General features: G+C 46.2%; 1 protein-coding gene and 1 pseudogene across 1 annotated transcript in view; both read right to left on the reverse strand.

Moving 5' to 3' along the window:
• TBL3 (transducin beta like 3) overlaps positions 1 to 16,591 on the reverse strand; it is a 30,418-nt gene that overhangs the window by 4,134 nt on the left and 9,693 nt on the right. Inside the window, exons 7-16 of the mRNA XM_063934923.1 lie at positions 16,373 to 16,543; positions 15,044 to 15,119; positions 14,705 to 14,801; positions 14,129 to 14,337; positions 12,749 to 12,890; positions 12,168 to 12,226; positions 11,351 to 11,457; positions 7,617 to 7,764; positions 1,174 to 1,404; positions 33 to 103 (exon numbers count right to left, since the gene is read on the reverse strand). Coding sequence (XP_063790993.1) covers positions 33 to 103; positions 1,174 to 1,404; positions 7,617 to 7,764; positions 11,351 to 11,457; positions 12,168 to 12,226; positions 12,749 to 12,890; positions 14,129 to 14,337; positions 14,705 to 14,801; positions 15,044 to 15,119; positions 16,373 to 16,543 — 1,311 coding nt within the window. The remainder of the gene's footprint in view (positions 1 to 32; positions 104 to 1,173; positions 1,405 to 7,616; positions 7,765 to 11,350; positions 11,458 to 12,167; positions 12,227 to 12,748; positions 12,891 to 14,128; positions 14,338 to 14,704; positions 14,802 to 15,043; positions 15,120 to 16,372; positions 16,544 to 16,591) is intronic.
• On the reverse strand, positions 5,434 to 5,607 carry LOC134946666 (U2 spliceosomal RNA; annotated as a pseudogene).

Below are 16,591 nucleotides of genomic sequence, written 5' to 3' on the forward strand. Positions count from 1 at the left end.
GAACGTATGAGACAAGAGCGGTCTGTAGTCACCTCGTCAGCAGCTGCGTTCCTCGGCTCACGAATATGACCTTCAGAACCGAGGCATCATGTCCCTCAAATGTCTGTAGAGAGGAAAGGCAGACACTAAATAACTCCTGACGCGTTACTGTAGTGATGTTATTTTGTTGCCGTTTCTACTATACTTTTTCATTTTTGGGCATTCTAGCGTTCTGATTGGTTACGATACTTTACCAGACTGGAGTGAGAGAGTGTACCGAAGGCACCTGACGGAATGGGAGGAGCAGTAGCGGATCTTGCCACGGGCAAGCAGGACTTTTGCCCGGGGCGCCGCCTTCCGGAGGGCGCTGGCGCCATCCGGAGGGCGCCGCACCATGGCAAGATCCGCCACTGCTGTGCCCTCCGCTGCCCGCTGTGTCCCCCGGCTCTGCGGCTGTGGTCCCCTGTGAAGGGAACTAGACGCGTAGCGTCTAGTTTCCCTTCGCGGAGAGGACCTTTGTGAGCGGTGCGCGATGACGTCATCGCGAACCGCACACCAAAGGTTCTCTCCACGAAGGGAACTAGACGCTACGCGTCTAGTTTCCCTTCGTGGAGAGGACCTTTTGCTGTGCGGTGCGCGATGACGTCATCGCGCACCGCTCAGCATTTAAGTGGCGCTTCTACTGTACAGGGGGCGTAACTGACCACGCCCCCTGTATTAAGCCACGCCCAATTCCCTGCCCGGGGCGCCGAGGGCCCTCGAACCGGCCCTGGGGAGGAGCAACCAGACAACCCGGTTTCACGTTCACTACACGCCTCCATTCCCAACACTGTGTATTGCAGGTCATTCTCATTGTGACCCTGGTTCATCATTGTTGTATGACCATATCATGCAGCCCACCAAGAACCTTTGCAATCTGGTGGACAACTATGCAACAGATAGCACCTATCCTCCTGTATCAATGCCTATTTCCATGCCATAGATTGTAAGCTTGTGAGCAGGGCCCTCCTACCTCTATGACTGTTTGTTTTTACCCAGTAATTGTGTCCAGTTGTAAAGCGCAACGGAATTTGCTGCGCTATATAAGAAACTGTTAATAAATAAATAAAACTGTTCCGTATCACGGCATTCACTATTATTAAATCAGACCAGTTTTAACTGAAGGACTGAGGTTTCTTTTCTTTTTTAAATCACCTTGAGGCAGCTGAAGTCCTGTAGGCTCCACAGTTTGACGGACCCATCAGCAGACGACGTGGCTACAACTTGGTCCACCGGTGAAAACTGCACACACCATACGCCCCTCTTGTGACCCCTAAAGATGCCAATCAGGGAGAGATCGGAGGATGACCAAAGCTTGGCTGTTTTATCCTGAGACCCTGAGGCGATCAGCTTGTCATTAGGAGACACTGCAATGCTGTTGATATCCTGTGTAAAGAACAGAGGAGAATAGCGCCCCGCACAGGTCAGGCATGCAAAATACCATCTACAGCATAATAATCTGCAATATAACGTTATAAGAAACTTACTAAATAAACAAATATAAAATATTAAGGGACCCAATATAACATTAGGTGGCTTCTATACTGCTCTGTAGCTCAAAATGTAGGACGTGTTTGTACGTTTTCAGATCCAGCCTACAGGATAAGAGTCTGAGGGATAAATGTACTAAGGTGGGAGTTTTTTTATTTTTATAGAACTGGTGAGGTTGCCCATAGCAACCAGATTCTATCTATTATCTTCTAGAAGCAGCTAGATAAATGTTAAGTAGAATCTGATTGGTTGCTATGAGCAACATCATCAGTTCTAAAAAAAAACTACCCCCGACAGCTGGAAATGTCACATGTCAGATCTCTGCTATGAGTAGGAACAGTCATTAAGGGGAACATTTACTAATCAGTGATAAGTGCGGAGAAGTGAGCCAGTGGAGAAGTTGTCCATGGCAACCAATCAGCACTGAAGTAACATCTATAATTTGCATACTATAAAATAGGGATTTTTGTTTACTTACCGTAAAATCTCTTTCTCTGATTCCATCTGGGGGACGCTGCGCACTTACTAATGGGGTTAGAGTGTGTGGGATGGGAGTTTGGCACAGAACCTATAAAAAACTAACTCCTCCCCCCTCTAACCCCTCCCATCTCCTTCCTGCTCAGCAGATTACCTCAGTTAACGTTTAGCAAAGCCGGAAGAGACAGAACATAATATATATATATATAAATATACGGGAGGGATCGCAGCGTCCCCCAGATGGAATCAGAGAAAGAGATTTTACGGTAAGTAAACAAAAATCCCTATTTCTCTTTCATCCATCTGGGGGACGCTGCGCACTTACTAATGGGATTTCCCAAAGCAAGCTAATTAGAGGAGGGAGACACAGACGACATAGCCGTCTGCAAAATTTGATGCCCAACAAAGGCAGTCTCCAAACCAAAAGTTTGAAAAACGGAATAACTTCGTGAAGGTATGTACGGACGACCAGGTCGCCGCTCTACACAGCTGCTCGACGAATACACCACTGCGAACCGCCCAAGAGGCTCCAACAGGTCGAGTCGGATGAGCCCCTAAGGAATCAGGAACAGGCAACGCCTAAGAACCTAAGCCTGCTGAATAGCAGAATTAACCCAGCACATTACCGTGTTCTTATTGGCCAGTCAGCCACGCTTGGGCGCAGCAAACAAACCCAACAAGGTAAGATTTAAGGTTTAAACGCCAACCAATAAGGCCAAGTATCGACCCGCCCCGGACGAGCCCGGGACGACACAAGAAGCACAATGTGCTGAAGAAGAGGAAAAACCGATATAACTTGTGGTTTGTAAGTAAAACCACCCTAACTGTATAAACAAAAACACTGTAAGAGAAAAGAAACCGCAACTCAACCAGAGGCCGGAAAGGAGAAACAGGAGCCATTCTGGAAAGTAAATTCTAGAGCAGAACCCAGTCTGCTAAGATAAGAAGACAAAGTAGTTCTGACAACTGTGTTATAGAAAAGCTAAGAGGCGGAAAGTACTAAGAACTCCAGCTGAGTGACCGTTAAATACACATAAACGATGACAAACGTTCTGGCACTGTGATTGGTTAGAGAGCCAGAAACGTAGTAGGGCTTGATGACGTTGTTCTCCACAATCACGCCGTCACAGTCAGAATAGACAAAATCCCGGTGATGACGCAAAGGTTGAGAGTGGAGAGCTGGCCGGAAAGGCACCCTGTAAGGAGCCCTGGTCACCCTGGCCTATAGCACTGCAGAACAGAGGCAACAGGCAAATCCGAAGCGGATTACCGAAAGAGCCACTGGTCAAATGTGTTGAAGTACTCACTAGATTTTGCAAGAGGCAGAATAACTATGCTAGATGAAAGTGACAAGGAGCTGACACGGCGTCCACGAATTCCACAAGAGGATTTCCGGAGCGATCACAGTACAAATGAAGTCCTGAGGTCTATGTCAGCTAGTCATAGACACGCCAAAGCCAGAAATCCCGGATGATTTCACATACTTTAAGGAAGAACAGCCTGACGATCCAGGAAGTCCGCTTCCCAGTTGCCCATTCTGGAACTGGAGATGATAGATATTGCCGGAATCCAAAATTCCGCCCTCTGCATATGTTAGATACTGCTCCGATGGCTCTCCAGCTACAAGTGCCACAAAACAATTGATATAGGCCACAGTGGAAAGACCTTGTAGAAGACATTGAGCTGGAGTCAAGGCGTTGTGGATCGCCCGTATCGGAAGTGACATTTCCACTTCGGACATCAGTTTCATTGAAAACTCCAGAGTTGAAACCAAAAACCGTAATGTCTGAAACTTTTGACTGTGGTTATGACCCTCCATGTCGAGACAGAATGAAGTCCTATGAGTCAGATCTGGATTGTGTAGCCCAACGAAAAGATCGACCAATGAAAATATTTTCGTATTTTAATAGAGAAACTAAACTGCTGTTTATGTAAACTCAATCCTGCCTGAGATTAATAACATTGAATCTGAGATTGAAGAAACTAGGCAGAAGACCGGGGGGATGGAGCCACCTATAAAATCACCACTGTCCTGCAGAGTAAGTGTATGCTTGACCCCTGAGTCTATTCTGGTCAGTAAATCCTGCACTCCGCCAAGGTTTGAGATATCAGGTATCGAAAAGAATACCCATGAATAACATCATCTGCGAAGGAAGAAATCCAGAACCAAGGTCCGCTGTAGAAACAAACAGTGCACGAGAGAGGATTTTTTTTTTTTTTTTTTTTTTTTTTGCAACAACTGACCCAAAATTGTAGCGATGCCCAGATGACGGGCAAAGGATTGGACTGAATACTCCTGTGGCGGATAGCGAACAGACTGCAATGATTAGAGCCCGTCTAAGATGGGCACTAAAGATTCTTGCTTGGTACGTGTTCCCCAAGATTCAGAATATATGTTCGTGCTACAAATTCAGTACATCCAACGGACCAGTGGACTCTGAGAAAGTTGGTGCCCTCCCCCTTGGGAATCAGACTGTCCGACTCCGTGGTCCCTGCAGAGGGCACATCGGAAGTCCGTGTTCTAGGTCGACAAATGCCTCCCAAAAGAGTACACATTTTCCTGACATAGGTAATAAAAACAAAAACAAAAACCATTTCTCAGCTATTATACTCAGGATGAGAACCCACGACCTGTTATACCGCAGGCATACACCTTACTGATAGAGTTATTTGCTCCTGCTTTAATTTGGAAGCAGAATTTCATGATTCGCAACCAAAATGGATAGAAGGGTGTCATAGCCTGGGAAAAAATGCAACATTGAGTAGATAGGGAATAGAGCTTGAGAGACCAAACCCGTCAATGGATAATTTGAAAAGGATCAGCTGCCACAAGAATGAACAACTTGCATTATGCAACCGGTTTAAAGATTCATGGATAAGCCAGGAGAGGGCGTAGGAATATTCCTGTCAGAATGAATACCAATATAATAACGGTCTCACCGTTGTCAATCTGTGGTGACTGTCAAGGTCACATACTGTACTTTAGTAAAGACAGTCGCCCTAGGCTCTCCCATGATGGATGCGTCCACTAATAATTATTGGAACCTTCATTAGATCAGTGTCTTCATCAGCGAAAGGATAAAGAAATACTGTCTCTAATAATGAGACACCGAAACTGAACTGAAAACAGTATGTACGAGAGACAGACACATTTCCCTGGAAATATAAACTTTTGCATCAGGTGTGTAGTCAGACTTCCATCAACATTCTCTCACGGGAAGGAAGAGGTGGAAAACAAGAAATTCAGTAGATTATTTCTTATTTCTATCCTGAAGGATCCTCACTGACAGGATTTATCCTCAAAACGCCTCTGAAGTAAAGGAGCTATATTGTCTGTCAAAGACCAGGCTCGCTGCCCAGTATGAACTGATTAAGAAGCTTTGTCCAGCCATTTGGCAATTCATAAGTACATAGAGTACAAGAAATAGAAATAGTCTGTCCTGTTTTGAAAGGCGCACCGGTCCCGGAGGTACTGCAATACCGGATCAATGCGTGGAGTGGACAGAGCAATCCATTTTAAATATATTTAATACATGGGCCCCCAGATAGGGGGCGTATCAGATATTAAACTGATAAGAACAGATACTACACTTGATCTTAGCCAAAAGGCCAAGAAGTGATCTTTTTACCAAGACTAGCGCTAAGTAGTAAACAGAGTACCAGACCCATTACATTGACATAGTGTAAGGAAAAGTAGACTCAAAGAATACCGGTATTTGTGGACCGGTCCTGGAACCCCAATCCCTGCAAGTGCAGGGAATATATATATATAACTTCACACAGTTAGGGGCATACACTGAACTGGAGGGAGGCCGGTTCAGGGGCAATTTAAGGAAAATATTTCTTCACAGAAGGGGTAGTGGATAAGTGGAATAGCCTCCCATGAGAGGTGGTAGAGACTAAGACTGTAGAGCAATTTAAACCTGCTCGGTATATACATATACTTCTATGTAAACAAGCTCATGGACTCAGTGCTGTCAGGCAGCAATGCTAACCACTACTCCATCTGTATTATTTTGGATTGAGGTGTGCTTGGCCCACAGAGGCATAAACTGATCCCTGGAACCTCCCGGCTGCTCCGCAACTGGTGTCCTGGAGCATGGGGTACCTGTGTCCGTGCTACCTTTAGGAAGTCTGGAGCCACATTTGGAACATGTAATTTAATGTATATGGGAATCAAACCTGTCTACTCTATCTTACTAATACACAGCATTAGCCCACAAAGCTATCGGAGCTCCTGTGTAGTAAACTACTGAACTTGTCGTTCCTTTAGGAGATTTTCTGGTTTACAGACCATGGAATATACAATGCCACAACCAAAGCACATAATAATGTTCCTCATAACTCTGTGTGCTGTAGTCCAGCTCTACCGACTGAGCTATAACCGCTCCTTTTTATAACATGATGTTTGTAAACAGGTAAACCACTGTTGTCTATGTCAGAATAGCACAACACTAGTTAAGAAATGATTCCCGCCTGTGTAATAAACAGGGTGAGGTAAAAATAACTTTTTTACAGTGAGACTACCGAAATATAGGCAGACAAGAAATAAAATTGGGTGATGCAGATTTCTGATTTAACCCAATAACACCTGTATTTTCTGATCCCCGCCTGTATAATAACAGGGTGAGTCAGGTTTCTGTCAGATAATCTCCTCCTCTGTTGTGCAGTCCCTTTCAGACAGCGTTGATACAGAGGGAGTGGGTAGTAAAATGGCGCCCGCTGGTTGAGTCCGCCCCCACAGACAGTGATGGGCGGAACAGTAAAGACTAGCAATGCGGGAAGAGCTCGGCGGGAAGCCTCTACGCTCCAAAATCCCCTTTAGGAGAACAGACTGTAGCAGCCGTAAAACTTCAGTTAAAGCACAGACGCGACTACCGCTCCCCTTCCGCTGCAGTCCCGCCGCCGCCTGCCCTGAAGCGGCAATGGCAGGATCCGAAGTAGCGGGGAGCGACAACCAACCTCCTGTCAGCGGCGTGATCCTAGCCGCTCTCAGTATCCTGCTGCGCGCCACTGCAGTCTAAATGTAAATCGTAATAATGGGACACTGTTCAACACTGCCAGAGCAAGTTGCCTGTCCTACCTGATATAGTGCCTCCTCGGTGCTGTGTCCGGTAACAGAAAGCCCCAGAGACCTCTGGCATGGTGACTTTCTAGAGGCTGGGTGAGTGAGAAATAAGGCACACAGCCGCCTTCTATTAACTTAACCCCACTCACAATATGCTTGTCGCCTGTATACAGGGACTAAACATAAAATCAAAACAGATAGGAAACAAAAACCTATTAAAATCTAAGAGCAAAGGAAAACTGTGCCTGTCCTCCAAGGCACAAAACTAAAACTGAGGTAATCTGCTGAGCAGGAAGGAGATGGGAGGGGTTAGAGGGGGGAGGAGTTAGTTTTTTATAGGTTCTGTGCCAAACTCCCATCCCACACACTCTAACCCCATTAGTAAGTGCGCAGCGTCCCCCAGATGGATGAAAGAGAAATGATACAGAGCTACGGATTGGTTGATGGGGCAACTTCTCCACTGGCTCACCTCTCTCGCTCTTATCACTGCTTAGTAAATGTCCCCCTAAGAGAAATGAGAATAAACTGATCTGTGTACTGGGAGCTGCAGGATCTCTCTCACCTTATCATGACCCTTTTCTGTACAACCAGCAAACAGACTCTCTAGCCCAGAGGCCTGGCCTTTGGCTGGCTTGGAAACGGACTCAGGAAGCCTCCACAACTTCAATGTGAAATCTTGGCTGCCGCTCACTAAAAAGGACACCTTCAATCTGAGGAAACAGAGGATAGCAGATGAAAAATCCAATACAGACCTTTATCTGAAGACACCAGATGACTCCGTTAATCCGGGACACCTTATAAAGCCAATTGCAACTTGTCTGGCTAAGCAGCGATGCAGCGTACCCAGTGATTGCGCTGAGCCCCCCAAAAAGCGGGTCCCAGGGACCCCTCACTTTTAAAAATTGGTGTCCTACCGGTCCTTTTCTGGGTCCCATCGGAATGAAGGCTCTTATTAATCTTAGAGAAAAACGAATTCAGGCGCTAATAACTATTATATCGTAAGCCTAATCAACTGATTTTCACTATATTCTAAGCTGCAAACCCAGTCCAGCTGTGTCTGTGTTCACACAGCTAATCAATGGTGAAGCAAGTGTTCTCGTCCATATATGCACCTTGTAACACTGTAACGTAAACAGTCATCTTCTTTGTTTCTTATTAATCTTATTTGGACACTACAAAAGTGTTGCAAGGCAGGGGGGGATGGGGTGACAGTGCTGCTGGGCTGTGTAGCATGCAGGACACTGCACCAGAGCTGTAACTAGACATTTTGGTGTCCTTTGGCAGAAAGTGAATTGGTGTTCCACCTCCCAGATTAGAAAGAATAGGCAGTGCGCGCCGAAGGCGCGTCACAAAAATTTTGGGACATGGCTTCATGGGGAAGGGGCGTGACCACATAATAGTCACAATTCACATTACACCACACAGTAGTGCCGCTTATACACATTGCACCAGGTGGAGCACGTTATACACACTGCGCCAGGGAGAGCACGTTATACACACTGCGCCAGGCAGAGCACGTTATACACACTGCGCCAGGCAGAGCACGTTATACACACTGCGCCAGGCAGAGCACGTTATACACACTGCGCCAGGCAGAGCACGTTATACACACTGCGCCAGGCAGAGCACGTTATACACACTGCGCCAGGTAGAACACGTTATACACATTGCACCAGGTAGAGCACGTTATACACATTGCACCAGGTAGAGCATGTTATACATATTGCACCAGGTAGAGCATGTAATACACATTGCACCAGGTAGAGCATGTTATACACATTGCACCAGGTAGAGCACGTTATACATATTGCACCAGGTAGAGCACGTTATACACATTGCGCCAGGTAGAGCACGTTATACACATTGCGCCAGGTAGAGCACGTTATACACATTGCGCCAGGTAGAGCACGTTATACACATTGCGCCAGGTAGAGCATGTTATACACATTGCACCAGGTAGAGCACGTTATACATATTGCACCAGGTAGAGCATGTTATATACATTGCACCAGGTAGAGCACGTTATACATATTGCACCAGGTAGAGCATGTTATACACATTGCACCAGGTAGAGCACGTTATACATATTGCACCAGGTAGAGCATGTTATACACATTGCACCAGGTAGAGCATGTTATATACATTGCACCAGGTAGAGCACGTTATACATATTGCACCAGGTAGAGCATGTTATACACATTGCACCAGGTAGAGCACGTTATACATATTGCACCAGGTAGAGCATGTTATACACATTGCACCAGGTAGAGCACGTTATACATATTGCACCAGGTAGAGCACGTTATACACATTGCACCAGGTAGAGCACGTTATACACATTGCGCCAGGTAGAGCACGTTATACACATTGCACCAGGTAGAGCACGTTATACACATTGCACCAGGTAGAGCACGTTATACATATTGCACCAGGTAGAGCACGTTATACATATTGCACCAGGTAGAGCATGTTATACACATTGCACCAGGTAGAGCACGTTATACACATTGCACCAGGCAGAGCATGTTATACATATTGCACCAGGTAGAGCACGTTATACATATTGCACCAGGTAGAGCACGTAATACATATTGCACCAGGTAGAGCACGTTATACATATTGCACCAGGTAGAGCACGTTATACACAATGCGCCAGGTAGAGCACGTTATACACATTGCACCAGGTAGAGCACGTTATACACATTGCACCAGGTAGAGCACGTTATACACAATGCGCCAGGTAGAGTACTTATACACGTCATATTGAGAGGCATGCTGCTATGATGCCAAATCAGAGACCGTATAGTATAACCCACTACGACAAAGTGTCTCCCTTTGCAGATACAGCTCCAATCACCAGCCCCCCCTATCCCCCTGCGGGACCCCACAGCAGTGTTCAAAGGCTATAAGCCAGAATCCCAAGCAAGCCCATCTAATCACCCGCAGCGGATACAGGCAGGCAGCCACCGCATAGCTAGCCCCCCTCCCGCCAGGGATGCCAGATCGGCGTCCGTGATCGAGCAGGTAAAGCTGGGCTTAGTGAGAAGGGCTTCCCGCTGTGCCATCTGAGGCAGTGGCCACGCTGAAGCGCTTGCTTCGAAGGGTTCTAGCAAGCGGGGTGGCGTGGCCACCACCTCAGACGACACCGCGGAAGCCCCTCTCACTAAGCGCAGTTTTACCTGCTCGATCACGGACGCAGATCCCTGTACTCTGCCACATTGCGAGCACCCCCCAGACGCTGTGGCAACTTAGCCCAGCCACCACCCGCACACGCTTCACTCACCCGCCGCGAGCAGCAGCATGTACAAGAGAGGCACCATAGAGGAGGAGAAAGGCACCACCTCCTCTTTCTATCATTCAGCTGGGGTCAGCATCAATCAATCATGCAAATCCCCTTAGGGACTGGATGATGAGGAGCGCGTCCCTGGGGACCTACCCACTTTAGAAACTGGTCTACAAAATCGGGTAAAAGACACGCCATGGCGCGTTTTTGTGATCACTGGTACCCGCATTTTGCGTTTGTCCCTGGTTACTCAGCTGCCATTACTTGGCACAGATCACAGAGACAGGCGCACTTCCACACAGATACATAAGCAATGGGAAAGTCACGCCTGCATACAATCACACAGGGCCAGGCGCAGTATAGTACAAGCAATAAAAGACTTATAGGAGAACGTTTGGAAAGTTTGGGGATTACAGAAAAGATCATCCATTTTGTCCGGTATCCGGTCTCTAGGCCGACCACACTTAGGTTGACAGTAAGTAGGTCGAAACGGTTTCTAGGTCGACAGGGACTCTATGTCGACATATTCTAGGTCTACATGAGTTTTTTTACTATTTTTTTTGGGGGGGGGGGGGGACTTTTTCATACTTTACGATCCACGTGGACTACAATTGGGAATAGTAACCTGTGCAGAGCTCAGCATCTTGCCCGAACCATGCAAGGGGACACAGTGTACTAATTGGGGATGCCGGTCACTGTACGGAGGAAACAACACCAAAAAAAAGGGCAAAAACTCATGTTGACCTAGTACATATCGACCTAGAGTCCCTGTCGACCTAGAAACCATGTTGACCTACTTACTGTCGACCTAAGTGTGGTCGACCTTGCATACCACACCCATTTTGTCCCCCTGCACGTAACATGGGAATACATATGTAATACCAAGCGGGCGACTATTGCTTGTGGCCTCTACTAATGTACAGACAAACAATTTACAAGCTGCTTAGTCTACATTTAATTTATCACCGTAGATTATCTGCAGATTTCAAAGAGAAACGAGGAGGAGAACTTGCCTGGAACAGGAGATTGCCCCGACACCATTCGTGTGACCACCGCCCATGGCTACGCATTTCACCATGCCGGTGGATTTATTCATCCTCCACACTCTAACGGTTCGGTCCTATAAGAAGAGATACAGAGGTTTATATATGGATCTTGCTGGATCCCAAGAGGAGGTGCTGCAGGAAAAAGGTAAATAGCGACCAAAAATAGATGAATATCATTTGTGTGTCCCTCAGAAAACATGGCCAGCCTATGGCAGGAGAATATGATCCGTGAGTCTCTGCCATCAGAAAACATGGCCAGCCCATGGAAGGAGAATATCATATATGTGTCTCTGTCATCAGAAAACATGGCCAGCCCATGGCAGGAGAATATCATCTATGTGTCTCTGCCATCAGAAAACATGGCCAGCCCATGGCAGGAGAATATCATCTATGTGTCTCTGCCATCAGAAAACATGGCACAAACACATAAGGAGATTTTTTTCCTGCAAAATAGAAAAAGCAGCTTCCTATCTACCAAGATACAGGAAAGCATCTAACACCCTGGTGAGCAGATTGGACAGCTTGGAAAGACGTCCCAAGGAGCAAGTTGCAGTTACCATTTAATACAAGTAGAAGCAGGTACTGTAGCGGTCTTATAGTTTCCTTCAAACTCTTGGCCTCAGCTGTAGTCTATGTACAGTAATGGAAATGTGAGGCCAATAACAGCTGGGTGGCACTGACTTATATGCAGTTTAGAACTGTTGTGCTTAATAACATGACAGCAGCTGAGGTCCTTATAGTAAAGGTTGGCTTGTATATGTAGCTTGTAGAGTTGTAGGCATACCTTAGCACAGCTGACGAAGAGGAGGCCTTTCTTAAACACGTCCAGGGCCAGAACCGTCTCTAGAATGTGAGGAATAAGAGATTTTCATGGCAGGTCTATGTAAAGTTTTGTAGATCCCACATTGCAGAATGCTGCGATCACATAAAAAGGTATAGTGAAAGACAAACTGCACCCCCAGGTGGATCATTCCGGTACTGCACTAAAGCAATGTTTAGAACCAAAATCCAGTGTTGATTTGTACAGAAGAAGGGTTCATACTCCAGCTCTAAGGAGTCCCAAATAAATACATTGTTATATGGATAAATGGCTGACTCACAAAGCATTATTGATGAGGTGATCCCGTACCAACCAATCAGATTCTAGAAGTCATTTCTATAGTGTAGCTTAGACCATGAAAGCAATCATATGATTGGTTGCTATGAACTCCAGCTTTCCTCTGCACTGCACCTAAATGCCTTCCCAGTGTTTCCTGTAGCTTATATATAAGCGTTCCTTTCAGCTTTATTTATATATTTCAGTTGAGCTTAAACATCTGCTGTATTTAGCTCACAGAGGGAAGACGTCACATAGGTCAGACCTACCTGTATGTCCATATAAGATCTGGCAGTTGGATGTCGCCAACTCAAACACTTTCAGTTGTGGGCTGTTTGTGGCCACGACAACATGAGAATCACAGGGGCCCACGAATTTCACTTCCAAAACCTCGTCATTATACCCTGCAAACTGAGAGATGAGCCAATCAGTGACTGCCTTCTGAGCTGTATAACCGGCAGCCGTGCCTCTACTGGTCACAGACATCACTATCTGCATTCATGTACAAGTTTTGACAGGAATTATATTTTTATAATTGACTTAAATCTTTCTTGATAAGGGTACTTTAGAGTAAACCCTTCAACTACACACTGGAAACAGACATTTCATTGGCCAGAACAAAATTTCAAATGCATCCTCTACGTTCAGTGACATCACTGAGAGCGAAGACTATCAGTTCACTAGGAACCAATAATATCACTAAGGCTGCCACCAATCCATTCACAAGGGACCAGTGACATCACTGCGCGAGCAAGCCTATAAGACCACTAAAAACCAGAGACATCACAGAGAATGCAGCCTATCCTTTCAGCAGGAACCAGTGATCTCACTGAGCAGCCATCTATAAGCTCACTAGGAACCAGTGATCTCACTGAGCGGGCATTCTATAAGCTCACTAGGAACCAGTGACCTTACTGAGTAGGCAGTCTACAAGCTCACTAGGAAAACCAGAGTCCTCACTGATCGGTAAGTCTATAAGCTCACTAGGAACCAGTGACCTCACTGAGCGGGCATTCTATAAGCTCACTAGGAACCAGTGACCTTACTGAGCAGGCAGTCTACAAGCTCACTAGGAACCAGAGTCCTCACTGATCGGGAAGTCTATAAGCTCACTAGGAACCAGTTACCTCACTAAATGGGCTGTATTTAAGCTTACTAGGAACCAGTGACCTCACTTATCGGGAAGTCTATAAATTCACGAGGAACCAGTGACCTCACTAATTGGGAGGTCTATAAGCTCACTAGGAACCAGTGAGCTCACTAAGTGGGCCGTCTATAAGCTCACTAGGAACCAGTGACCTCACTGAGCGGGCATTCTATAAGCTCACTAGGAACCAGTGACCTCACAAGCTCACTAGGAACCAGTGAACTCAATAAGCGGGCCGTCTACAAGCTCACTAGGAACCAGTGACCTCACTGAGCGGGCAGTCTACAAGCTCACTAGGAAGCAGTGACCTCACTGAGCGGGCAGTCTACAAGCTCACTAGGAACCATTGACATCTCTGAGAAGACAGCCTATAAAAACTCACCAGGAACATCTCAAAAGCACTAAATACCCATGAATACTGGCCTGGCCTACTAAACGGTTGTCTCACATGTCCATTTCATTTAAATGTAGAAATCCTTAGCCTCATGCGTGGTGGAGCTACCTGCTTTTTCAGCTGTAGCTTGTGGAGATCATACATGACAATGTTGTGTTCCGCTGTCACTGTGACTATCTCCTGCAGATTAGGGAGAAGCAGGCAGTGTATCAGGCTGTGCTCGTCGCTCTCTTCCTCTGAGACCTTCTTACTGGTGTGAGGCAAGGTCTGGCTGAACACGCACTTTGAGGTGGCCGCGTCCCACACCTGTACTATGCCTGTGGACGAATAATGCACTTCACTCATTACCACGATTTTATATAATATACTGTTACTGCAACATTAGTGAAGAATAACATGTAATCACACATCTCAGGATATAAAATTTACAAAAAGCATAAATGCAGGAATAGCAGAAACGAAGCATAATACCATGTACAAGATGAAATGGAGGGGTACATAACATGCAAAGGCCATCATAAAAGGCAAGCAGACCAGGTGGGAACTCACGAGAGGTTCCTATCAAATGGGATCAATCTACATTAAAGGTCCCTGACCAGAAGAGCTTGCAATCCATTTATAGACTCATGCCTGAATAGCAATTACGACAGAAGTAAAATGGCAGCTTCCGGGGAAGAACCTCACCTTTACTACCAGCTGTGATGAAGAGAAGAGAGTTTGGGTTCTGCTCTCTGCCGATTAGATCAGGGTCCTCTGGGAGAAGGAGCACATCTTCCACACTCTGCCAGGAGAGAGCAGTAGAGGCTAAGCATTACATATACAGGAACTGTATATACATTGGCCTACCATACTATCCCTTTAAACCAGGACACTCATGAATTATACAGGTTCTTTGGCTGGCTGACTTTAAGCCTACATTTCACCTGGTTTCAATCAGCTACAGAACCTGGGTAATTCATGAGTGTCCCGGTTTAAAGGGATAGTATGGCACGCCTATATATACAGGACAGGAGAGTCTCTTACCTCGTACACCGGAACGGTTCTCTTAGAGGTCCTGGTCACCAGATCCCACACGGTGCAGATTTTGTCCCGTCCTGAGCTGAAAACCAGGGAAAATAGTGACTGCTCTGTCTGTAGCCTCATTTTCAGAGATCTCTAAGGAGCTACCTGGGACATCTGGACAGTGCTGCTAAATGCAACTGGTTTCTCTAGGACAGTTATTGGTGGCTTGTGTTCTGTTGGGACTTCTATCTCTGCAGCTGGTTGCCACCTGTTGCAAATCTCTCCATAGAACATCAGCATATTCATACATAGCCCATGTTGTACGGGTAGATAGTAAGTATTGACCCTGAGACTGTCAACTTTCTGTAAGCACTGATTTCACTAGCGATACTGCCTAATATGAAGTCATGTCAAGTGAAGTCGGGGAACCTGGGTACAGTTTCAGTGATTTAGGTGTACAGTGAGAACTCTACAACAAGTGAAAAGTTATAGTAGCTTCAGATAAGGTCCCACAGCATGGTATCCGTTCACATGGTCGACCATGTTATGGTCGACAGTCATTAGGTCGACCACTATTGGTCGACATTTACATGGTCGACATGGACACATGGTCGACGCGTGAAATGGTCGACACATGAAAGGTCGACATGGGTTTTTTTACTTTTTTTTCTTTTGGGGAACTTTTCCATACTTTACGATCCACATGGACTACGATTGGAACGGTAATCTGTGCCGAGCGAAGCGGTAGCGGAGCGAAGGCACCATGCCCGAAGCATGGCGAGCGAAGCGAGCCATGCGAGGGGACGTGGTGCACTAATTGGGGTTCCCAGTCACTTTACGCAAAAAACGACACCAAAAAAAGTTAAAAAAACTCACGTCGACCTTTTCATGTGTCGACCATTTTCATGTGTCGACCATGTGTGCATGTCGACCATGTCAATGTCGACCAATAGTGGTCGACCTAATGACTGTCGACCATAACATGGTCGACCATTCATACCGGAACCCCACAGCATACTGTAGGTCTTAAATTCTATCAAAGGATGGAAGCTTGGACATACTGCTGAATGTTTAACGATGTTTTTCATGATCGCTGAAGTTGTATTTTTGATCCTACTAACCCTTTAGTATAAATTTAGATGGGTCGTGTAAGAGCAATCATTAAAAAAAACAAAAAAAAACAAAAAAGGTACTCATTTAGGACGTAGGTTGACCTGAAAGCGGCACAACATAAGGACCGTATTCAATGCACCACAATGTCTGGCTGGGCTCCATGGTGGTAGAATACAGTAGCAAGCATCGTCAGTTTTCCTGCGCTCCTCCTATGGGCACAGCCTGGAGACTCCTTACCTGATCATAGTGTCTCCATCAGGGGAGAAACAGAGGGAGGTGACCGCGCTGTAGTGAGACTCCAGAATACACAGGCACTGGCTGGACTTCAAATCCCACATACGTATCTTATAATCCATGGAGGAGGAGAACAGCTGCAGACGGGACATGTCAGGATGGAAGTCAACCAAACTACAGGGAGAAGAGACAACCAGAAGCCCAAATGTCAGAACAGACTTT

The sequence above is a fragment of the Pseudophryne corroboree genome, chromosome 7 (assembly GCF_028390025.1).
Source record: "Pseudophryne corroboree isolate aPseCor3 chromosome 7, aPseCor3.hap2, whole genome shotgun sequence".
Taxonomy (NCBI): Eukaryota; Metazoa; Chordata; class Amphibia; order Anura; family Myobatrachidae; genus Pseudophryne; species Pseudophryne corroboree.